The sequence below is a fragment of the Pteropus vampyrus genome, unplaced genomic scaffold, assembly GCF_000151845.1.
Source record: "Pteropus vampyrus isolate Shadow unplaced genomic scaffold, Pvam_2.0 Scaffold8, whole genome shotgun sequence".
Classification (NCBI taxonomy): Eukaryota; Metazoa; Chordata; class Mammalia; order Chiroptera; family Pteropodidae; genus Pteropus; species Pteropus vampyrus.
Window position 1 is genome coordinate 12,996,955 of NW_011888789.1, and position 11,548 is coordinate 13,008,502.

At 34.1% G+C, this 11,548-nt stretch overlaps 1 protein-coding gene and 1 pseudogene across 1 annotated transcript in view; both read left to right on the plus strand.

The window, feature by feature from the left end:
- LOC105300972 (A disintegrin and metallopeptidase domain 3-like) overlaps positions 1–11,548 on the plus strand; it is an 80,259-nt gene that overhangs the window by 24,601 nt on the left and 44,110 nt on the right. Inside the window, 1 exon segment of the mRNA XM_023520053.1 lies at positions 4,803–4,868. Coding sequence (XP_023375821.1) covers positions 4,803–4,868 — 66 coding nt within the window.
- Positions 3,394–3,512, plus strand: LOC111729217 (annotated as a pseudogene).

Consider the following 11,548-nt stretch of genomic DNA (forward strand, 5'->3'; position numbering starts at 1 on the left):
AATAACTTTTGACAAAAAAGCCAAAAACATACAATGGGGAAAGGAAAATCTCTTCAATAAATGATGCTGGGAAAACTGGAAAGTCACCTGCAAAAGAATGAAACTAGACTGTTGTCTATCAACACACACCAAAATTAATTCAAAATGGATTAAGGACCTGAATTTAAGACCTGAAACAATAAAATGCATAGAAGAAAACATAAGAACTAAACTCAAAGACCTTGGACTTAAAGAAGATTTTATGAATTTGACCTCAAAGGCAAGGGAAGTAAAAGCTAAAATAAATGAATGGGACTACATCAAGCTAAAAAGCTTCTGCTCAGCAAAAGAAATTGTCAACAAGATAAAGAGACAACCATCTGAATGAGAAAATACGTTTGCAAGCAACGCCTCTGATCAGGGCCTAATATCCAAAATATACAAAGAATTCATACAACTCAATAACAACAACTAAAAACAAATGATCCAATCAAAAATGAGCAGAGGACCTGAACAGACACTTCTCCCTAGAGGACATACAAATGGCCAACAAATATATAATGCTCATAAAAATGCTCAACATTGCTAGCTATTAAGGGAAATGCAAATCAAAACCACAATGAGATATCATCTCACGCCTGTTAGAATAGCTATAATTAACAGGACAAGTAATAACACATGTTGGAGAGAATGTGGAGAAATAGGGACCTCATCCACTGCTGGTGGGAATGCAAATTGATACAGCCACTATGGAAAACAGTATGGAGGTTCCTGATCTGCCATATTATCTGCCATATGATCCAGCAAGCCTTCTACTGGGTATTTACCCCAAAGACTTGAAAATCCATATCTGAAAATATATTTGCACACCAATGTTCATCGCAGCATTATTCACAATGGCCAGGATATGGAAGCAACTGAAATGTCCTACAATAGAAGATTGGCTAAAGAAGCTGTGGTATATGTATACAATGGAATATTACATAGCCATAAGAAGAGATGAAATACTGCCATTTGCAACAACATGGATGGAACTCGAGATAATCATGCTAAGCGAAATAATCTAGACAGAAAAAGTTGAAAATCACATGATATCACTTATATGTGGGATATAAACCTAAAAGCAACAAATAAACAGGACAAGCAAACCGAGACTCATGGACATGGACAATGGACTAGTGGTTCCAAAGTGTAGGGGTTGGGGGAGGAGAGGGGAGGTAGATGGCAAAAAGGGGTCAAATATAGGGGTGTAGGGGAAGGATGAAGTGGGTAAAGGGGATCAAAAATATGGTAGCTGAAGGAAACTGGACTTTGGGTGGTAAACACACAATAGAATATACAGATGTCAAATGATAATATACACCTGAAAATTATACAATTGTATTAACCAATGTTATCCCAATAAACTTAATAAAAAAATATTCCAAGTTATTAGGAATAAAATTTTTTGTAAATGAGGCCTAAATTGAAAATTTTCCCAAGAAACCCTGGTGAAAACTGGCAACACTAAGGTATAATGTTAATATGTTGGACTTCATAAATAAAAATTGAACATATTGGACTTTATAAATAAATAAGCATCCTAGCCTCAAGGAACATCATCCACAAAGGTAGAAGAACTCAAACTTGCTTTAGCCTTTGCCAAAATGAAGTGCTTACAAGACAGTCAAGAATGTCTATCTAGGCAATACAAAGTATGGCTTTCCTAGGGGATATACCATATCCTAACAATTTTTACCAAGTCAATTTGCTATTATAGTATAGAAGCATTCCTACTCTCAGAAATTCTGAGTTTAGAGCATCTGTAATACACTGAAGTAATATTACTTAATTCAGTACCACAAAGTAGGGATTGAATCAAACAATTTAACAGATTTATGTAGAAAACCACAGGTTAATGTCAATAGTTCCAGAAATATCACTGAGCCAAATTCAGTACCCATTCACGATAAAAAACAAAAACAAAAACAAAAACAAAAAACTAGGAATAGAAAACTTCGTAATGAAAAAAGAACACCTACTAGTATCTACAGCTAACCTAATGAATGGTAATGACTGAATGTTTTGCCCCTATTATGGACTGCATGCATACTTGTGTCCTCTCAAAATTCGTATGTTGAAACCCTAACTCTCAATACGATGAAATTAGGAGGTTAGGTCTGTGGAATGTAATACATTTAGATTAGGGCATGAGGATGTGACTCTCGTGATGGGATTAGTGCTCTTATTAAAAAAAAAAAATGAAGAGACATGGGATCTCTCTGCTCTGTCATGTGAGCATACAAAGAAAAGATGCCCATCTTTGAACTGGGAAGAGTGCTCTCACCAGACACATTTGTAGTTTCTTGATCTTGAACTTCCCAGCCTCCAGAACTGTGAGAAATAGACTAGAAGTTTGAGCTGCCTAGTCTATGGTATATCTGTTATAGACTGAAATGACTAAAACAGCCCTTATGTTTAGGAATAATGCAAGGCTCCCTACCCTCACTAGAGTCAACATTTTACTAAATATTTTAGGTAGTGCAATAGGAGTAAGAATAGTAATAAAGGGCACACATTTTTAAAAGTAAAATTAGCCCTGTGGTTTTAATCACCTAACTCTGTAATAGAAAATTTCCACCAAAGCTATTAGGACTAAGAAGAGCCACAGAAAACAAAGAAATTCACATGGTTAAGATGTTCATCTCCCTAAATTGACATAGATTCAATGTTCCAGAAATTCCAGAAAACATTTTGTAGAATTGGTTCTCAAATTCATAAGAAGATTCAAATATCTTAGAATATTCAAATAGCTTTAAAAAGAACAAGATAGAGAACTTAAAGTATTTTTCTCTTAAAGGACCAGATAGTAAATATTTTAGGCTTGTGGGGCATATGGTTTGTTGCAGCTACTTCACTCAGCCTTTGTAGCATAAAGGTAGCATAGACAATATATAAATAAATGGGTGCGGCTGTGTTCCAATAAAATATTTTTTACAAAACAGGCGGCCATATCGTGGACCATAGTTTGTTGACACCTGCTATAACCCCTACAATTCATATAACTGTATACCACTATGGAAATACATATTTTACTATTGGTGTAAATATAGACATACAGAACAATGCAACAGAATAGATCAGAAGTAGACTCACATGTTATTGGCTAATTGATTTTCCACAAAGGTGCTACAGAGTTTGGAAGGTTAAAGAATGATTTCTTCAACAAATGATGCTAGGTAACTGGATATCTATATGGAATAAAATGAGTCTCAGCCCTTATTTAAAAAGTAAACTAGAGCCTAGACTTCAATGCCAAAGCTAAACATAAAATTTCTAGTAGGAAACTTAGGAGAATTGAAATTAATGATCCATAGCATGTGAAAAGATGTTCAACGTCATTATTCACAGAACTGTACATTAAAATCTCAGTGAGTCTATGGTCATGCTACTCTGAACGTACCCGATCTCGTCTGATCTCAGAAGCTAAGCAAGGTCAGGCCTGGTTAGTACTTGGATGGGAGACCACCTAGGAAGACCAGGTGCTGTAGGCGTAAAAAATAAAAATAAAAATATAAGGGATTGTAAGTTGACAAGGTCCTTGCAATCTGTGAGGTCAATCAAAGGTTGCCTCGCCTAATAATAATAAAAAAATAGTAGTATAAATAAATAAATAAAAATCTCAGTGACATATCAATACAAGCTAACAAGAATGGGTACAATGAAAAAGACTGACAATACCAAATATACCCAAGAATGTAGAGCAATGGGCACTCATTAAATCTTGGTGAAAATGCTGAATAATCAAACTACTTCAAAAAATAGCCTGGTACTTTTGTACTACTTTACACATGCACAATTACTATATGCCTAAGGCATTCCATTTCTAAGTATTTACCGGGAAAAATGAAAGACTATAACTGCACAAAGACCTGTACATATTTATAGCAGCTTTAATTATAATTTAAAATGTCTAAATAAGCCAAATGATCAACAGATAAATGTATAAACAATTGTGATGTATTTCTACAATAGTACGCTGCTTAGCAATAAAAACTAGTGAATTACTAATAATCACAACAACACAGATGAATGCCAAGTGAAAGAAGCCAGGTAGAAATGTCATCTGATTCCAGTTGTATGAAATTCTAGAATCAATTATTACAACCTATGTTGAATAAAAGCAGCTCATTGGTTGCCTTGATCCATGTGGGCTATTGACTTAGAAGAGGGTGATAGAAACATTCTTTGTCTTACTTATGCAAATAGTTCCATGGGTCTACCATAAATACCAATTCATATAACCATATGCTCCAAATGGATGCACTTAATTGAGTAAAAATAATTAAAGGTATAAAAATAATGAGAAAATAGAAGCAATGTTTGGGGCAAAGTCGGTAAGAGTTTAGATTGAATGTTGGGGAAGGATCTTAGAGAAAGGTTTTGAGAGGAATTATGAGTTCTCTCTCAATTCAGTCACTTTTTTCGAGGATTCTAATTATCAAGAATATAAAGTACAAGCTTTTGATTTGATCCTAAAATATTTATTTGGGTTCTCACCGGCTTATGTACTTAGTCGGCATCTACCCTCTTATTTTCATATTATTATATATCTTTATGAATCTATATGCCTCTCTGTATGTCTGTGTCTGTCTATCATCTATCTATCTATCTATCTATCTATCTATCTATCTATCTATCTATCTATCTATCTATCATCTATCCATATCTATTAATTTGTGTATCTATACTTTCTCCTTATATACATATGTAATGTATATGATAATCACAAACAATATAAAAAAATTTTTTAATGTATTTAATTCATGTCCTCTGTTTCACAGGAAAATTCAGATGTTGTGCAATTGAAAAGAACTCTGAAAATACAAATTATTATGGATAAAGCCTTGGTATGCATTATTGATATATTTCATAATATCTTTGTTTTGCATTTAAATTCAAAGGGAATAAGAAAACTAAATTTTCTTTTTTGTAATATAGATATATTTTATTCTGTTCAAAATATGTATCTCCATATAGCAGGACATAAGGAAATGTCAATTGCCTCTATACTGTAATAGGGGGACCAGAGTTTATGGTATTGATCTCTAAATCAGTATGGAATTCTAGTAACAATGTATAACTTTGTATATAGGGAAGGCTTCTACTACACTATAATCTATAGGATTATAACTAGTTGCAGATATTTCTGAATCCACCTCAGATTTTGGTGAAATTCTCTTCCTTAAGTTGATTTCCATTTTAAAACAAGCTATTTCATTTATTACTCAATTAGTGATCCTTGTTATTAAATATTATCTTTTATAAAAATATTTTATGCTTTATAATCACATGGGTTCCCTGGTGGACATCCTATATTTTAATAATGGGAAGAATTGTTCATAAGAATATTCATTTAGATATGGAAATATTTAGCAAAGCTATGTGGGCAGGAAGTTAAAAAATCTGATTTGTCCATTATCACTAATATTTTTCCATAAAATCTCTCAATGACTGCCATAATGATCCATGTTTTGTGCATGAAAGGAAATATTTAGATCTTTAAATAATTTTTAATAACAACAATAACAGGAAAGAGTAGGACAAAATAATAAAGAAAAAATACATATAATTTTATTTTCCAGGAGATGCATTATATGCACACATTTTCTGTCTTTAATATATACAAGCATACATGTTAATATTCACATATCTTTGTTTTATATATGCTATTTTGTATGCTATTTTGTTCTGTCTCACATTAATAAAATATGCTATTTTACATGAATTTTAATGTTTACATAATGTCCAATTAATATATTTAATATAATTTCAACTATTTTACTAGCTAATGCTCTTTTAGGGACATTTAGATTTTCATTGTTGTTGTTACATGGGGAAAAATACTATTTGGCTCCGAATCAAGAGCACTGAAATTATGCTCTACCACAGCCACTTCCATGAGGTTGCTAAAACTAAGTCTAGACAGCTACTAACTTCTCTCCACTTAACTGTATCTCTCTTCCCATTCCAATAATAGATGTTTTCTATGCAAACGTCATCATGAAAATAAAATCTTCAAGGAGTTTTTTTTTAATAATATCCTATGATTAATATTTCTCCTCTTTTTGTGTTCAACTTAACTGTCTTAAATTTTAATGTCTGACTCTATTGACAGCATATTGATAGGTACTTTTTTCTTTACCCTATCAGCTAATCTCTGCCGTTTCACTAGAAAGTTTAGTATACTTAAGTTCATCAAAATTGCTGATATTTATGGATGTAGATTAAATACTACTAGTTTGATATCAGGTAATATGATACCTCCAACTTTGTTCTTTCTCAAGATTGCTGTGGGTATTTAGGGTCTTTTGTGGATCCCTATACATTTTAGGCTTCTAATTCTTTGAAAAGTGCTATTGGTATTTTGGTGAGGATTGCATTGAATCATTAGATTGCCTTGGGCAGTGTGGACATTTTAATAATATTCTTTCTTCCTATCCATGTGCATGGCATATCCTTCTATTTATTTTGTATCTTTTTAAATTTATTTCTTTAATATTTTATAGTTTATTGATTATAGGTAAAAATATCTATTTTTAGATATTTTGGTTAAATTTATTCCTAGATGTTTTATTTTCCTGATGTAATAGTAAATGAGATTGTTTTCTTCTTTTTCCGTTTGTTATTGCTGTATAAAAATGCTAGTAATTTCTGAATATTAAATCTGTGTCTTGCTAATTTACTGAATTCATTTAGTTTGGACCATTTAGTTTAATAGTTTTTTGGTGGATTCTTTAGGATTCTCTCTATATAATATCGTGTTATCTGCAAATAATGACATTGTACTTCTTTTTTTCCAATTTGGATGCCTTTTATTTCTCTTTCTTGTCTGAATGCTGTGGCTAGAAATTCCACTACTTTGTTGAATAAAAGTGGTGAAAGTGAACATTCTTGTCTTGTTCTTGATCTTAAAGAATAATCTTTTAGCTTTTCACCACTATGATGTTAGCTGTGATTTCGTCATATGTGGCCTTTATTATGTTGATGGATGTTCCTCTATTCCCACTTTTTTGAGTTTTTATCATAAATAGATGTTGAGTTTTGTCAAATGTTTTTTCATCTATTGATATACTCATATAATTTTTACCCTTCATTTTGTTTATGTTGTGTATCGCCTAAATTGGTTTGCGGATATCGAACCAACCTTGTATCCTGAGAAAAATATCCCACTTAATCGTTGTGTATAATATTTCTAATGAATTGCTGAATTCGTTTTGTTAAAATTTTGTTGAGGATTTTTGTATTTATGATTATCAGAGATGTTGACCTGTAATTTAATTTTTTTGTAATATCTTTAGTTTTGATATCGGGATAATGCTGGCCTTGTAAAATGAGTTTGGGAGCCTTCTCTCCTGTTCAGTGTTTTGGACTAGTGTGAGAAGGACAGTTATTAATTATTTTTTGAGTGTTTGAGAAATTCACCTATGAAGTTATCTGGCCCAGGGCTTTTGTCCGTTGATAGTTTTTTGACTACTGATTTGTTTTTATTAGTGTTGGTCTGTCTGTTCAGATTTTCTGTTCCTTCTTGATTCAGCCTTGAAAGATTGTGTTTCTAGAAATTTATCTATTTCATTCGGTTTTCCAATTTGTTGGCATATAATTGCTTATAGTATTTCCTTATAATTTTTTGTATTTCTGTGGTGTCAGTAATCACTTCTCTCTCATTTCTGATTTTATTTATTTGTGCCCTTTTTTTTTTTTTCTTGATGAGTCTGGTTAAAGGTCTATCAATTTTGTTTATGTTTTCAAAGAACCATCTCTTGATTTCATTTATCTTTCCAATTTTTTTTTTTTAGTCTGTACTTTATTTTTTTGCTGTAATCTTTATTATTTTCTTCTTTCTACTCACTTTGGACTTAGTTGTTCTCTTTCTAGTTCCTTTAGGTGTAAGATTAGATTGTTTATTTGAGATTTTTCTTGTTTCTTGAGATAGGCCTATATTGCTATAAATTTTTCTCTTTGGACTCTTTTGACTGTGTCCCATAGGTTTTGTGTCATTTTATTTCCCTTCTTATCTGTCTCAAGGTATTGTTTGATTTTTTCCCCTTGATCTCATTGTTAGCCCATTTATTATTTACTGCTTTCATTAATTGATTTCTACTTTCATACCATTGTGATCAGAGAAGACACTTAATGTGATTTTAATCCTTTAGACTTATATTGTGGCCTAATATATGGTCTGTCCTGGGTCATGTTCCATGTGCACTTGAGAAAAATGTATACTCTGTTGCTTTTGTGTGAAATGTTCTAATAATATCAATTATTTTATCTGGTCTAATGTGTCATTTAAAGGCACTCTTCTTGTTGATTTTCCTTCTAGACTATTTATCCATTGATGTCAGTCAGTGGGAAAGAATCTCCTGTTATGACTGTATTACTGTCAGTATTTCTTTTCATGTGTTTTTTTTGTTTTTTTGTTTTGTTTTTTGTTTGTTTTTTTTTTGCTTTATATATTTAGGTGCTCCTACATTGTTTATGTAAATATTTATAAGATTTATGCCCTCTAATTGGATTGATCCCTTTATCATTATTAAATGTCCTTCATTGTCTGTTGTTGCAGCCCCTTTTTTTTAAAGTCTGTTTTACCTGATGAAAATATACCCAAGCTTTCTTTTTTCATTTCCATTTTCATGAAATATCTTTTTCTATTCCTTTACTTTCAGTGTGTGTATCTTTCAATCTGAAATGGGTGTCTTATAGGCAGCATATATATGGGTCTTATTTTTTTCCCCACTCAGTCACAGTATTTCTTTTGATTGGACCATTTAGTCCATTTATATTTAAAACAATTATTGAGAGGTATGTAGTTATTGCTATTTTATTAATTGTTTTCTGATTGTTTTATAGTTCTCTCTTTCTTATTCTTTTCCTCTCTTGTATGTTGATGACAATAATGTATTTGAATTCCTTTCTCTTTATGTTTTGTATATCTCTTGTCGATTTTTAGTTTGTGGTTACCTAGTGCTTTCTTATAGCAAGCTATATTTTTAGGAGTCTGTGTTGACAGTTGCTTAAGTTTGAACAGATCCTAAAGTCACTACGAATTTTACTCGCCTCTTCCACATTTTTGGCTGTATCATTTTTTTTTACTTCTTTTGTGCATGTGTGTTTGTGTGTATCCCCTAATGTATTGTTGTAATTATACATGATCTACCTACTTTTGCCTTTTAACTTTTGTTCTAGCTTTATCATTGGTTGAACTACTGTTTTTCTAAGAAATTGCTTTTGTCAGTGAGAAGTTTCCTTTTCCTATATTTTCTTATTCATATTTTTGATTTTTTCTTAAAGAAGTCTCTTTAACATTCCTTGTAATATTGGTGTAGTGGTAATGAACTCCCTTAGTTTTTTCTTGTTTGAGAAATTTTTTATCTCTTTCTTGATTCTAATGATAGCTTTTTTGGGTAGAGCAAACTTCGTTATAGGTCTTTACTTTTCTTTGCTGAATATTGCATGCCCAAAATTCTGCCTTGTAAGTCTTCTGTTGAGAAATCAGCCAACAGTCATATGGGATCTCTCTTGTAGGCAACTACTTTTCTTTTACTGCTTTTAAGATTCTCTCTTTGCCTTTAAACTTTGGCATTTTAATTATGATGTGTCTTGGTGTGATCTTCCTTGGATTCATCTTGTTTGGGACCCTCTGTGTTTCCTGGACTTGTATGTCTATTTCCTCTGCTGAATTACAAAAGTTTTCCATGATTTCTTCAAAAGCTTTTCAATCCTTTGCTCCTTCTCTCTTCTCTTTTCGATACCCTTATGATGTAAATATTGGTATGCTTGATGCTGTCCTAGAGGTCCCTTTAACCATTCTCATTTTGGGGGGGATTTTGTTGTTGTTGCTGTTCTAATTGGGTATTTTCTGCTACCTTATCTTCCAGATCACTGATTTGATTCTCTGCTTCATGTAATCCATTGTTGATTTTCTCTAATGTATTTTTCATTTCAGTTATTCTTCATTTATGACTGGTTCTTTTTTATATTTTCTATCTCCATTTTTGTGTTCCTTATATCTTTTTTGAAGGTGTCACTGAGTTCATCTGTTGTTCCCCTAAGTTCATTGAACATGCTTACAATCTGTGTTTTGAATTCTGCATCTGGTAGATTGCTTGCCTCCATTTTTTAGTTCTTTTTCTGGAGTTTTTTCCTATCTTTTATTTGGGATATGTTTCTTTGTCTTCTTATATTGGCTGACTCCCTGTATTTGTTTCTGTGTTTCAGGTCAGTCTCCTGGTCTTGGCAGAGTGGCCTTATGTGGTAGATGTCCTGTGGGTCCCAGTGATGTAGCCTCCCTGTTTACCTGAGCCCATTGCTCCCTGTTTACCTAATCCTGTTTTTCTTGTGTGGGTTGTGTGCGCCTTCCTGTTGTAGTTCATTCTTGATTGCTGTTGGTATGCCAGTGGGTGAAATTGACTCTCAGGCTGACTGGCTGTGAGCAGTGGCTGGGACTATAGCAGATGAGCTGTGGTGCAGGGGCTAAACCCGTAGGGCAGGAATTGCTTTGACAGGGTTCTGGTGTCTGCCCTTTTAGTGCATCATTTGTGGAACTGGTTGAGTGGTGCTCTGGTATGGTCTGAAGCTGATGACCAGGTGTGTTGATTTTGGGGCCTCTTGGGAGGGCCTCTAGTGCAGGCCATTTCAGTCATTGCCTGTGTCAAGCTCTGAGCCACCTGGTAAGATGTACAAAGTGGTATGAAGTTGGTACCTCTTGTGCTGGGCTTGGAGGCACCTGGGAGTGGCTAGGCTGCAAATCAAGGCTGGCTGCCACTATTATTGGACATGGGGCTGCTTAGCAACAGGTACGGGCACATTGAGTTCAGCTGCTGCTTGTTTTGGGTTTGTGGACCTTTGAGAGATTTTAGGAAAGTCCACAGCATCAGTTGAGGAAAATCACTTATGTGAAAAAGCTACCTGGACAGATTCTGCCTGCGTGTATGATTTGGGTGGGGTGGAGTCTCAAGGAATCACCAGGGTTGGTTGAAGGGTGTTATCCCATTTAATGGGGAGCTCAGATGTGGCATCCACATGTACCTGCTGACTGGGTGCAGGGAGAGCTCAACAAAAGAACAATGGTGTCTGCCAACACTTCCGTCTTGAGAGAGCTTCCCTTTCCCCTGCCCCTCCAGCTCTCACTGAAAGTTAGTCAATTTATCCCCTCCTCATAAGTCCCTGGTGCTTATGAGGAGGAGATAAATTTCTATCCCACTGCTAGAGTTCAGAGGGGGTGAATTTGTGAGTGAACAAGTTTGCGGGCAGTCCCTTTATGACCTGCATCTCCTAGGTCTCAAGCAGCTATTCATCTCACTCGACCACAACACCTACTGGATGCCTGGTGTGAGGCTGGAAGCCCTAGCTCCTCAGAGGGGACCTCCACAACAGAGATATTTCTCTCACTTCTTAACCACCACACTGTGCATGTGGGACCTGCCCGTTCAGCATCTCCACCCCTCCTACAAGTCTCGTGTGGCTTCTTCTTTATATCCTTAGTTACAGGATTTCTATTAAGCTTATGTTCAGGTGGTTCTCAATGATG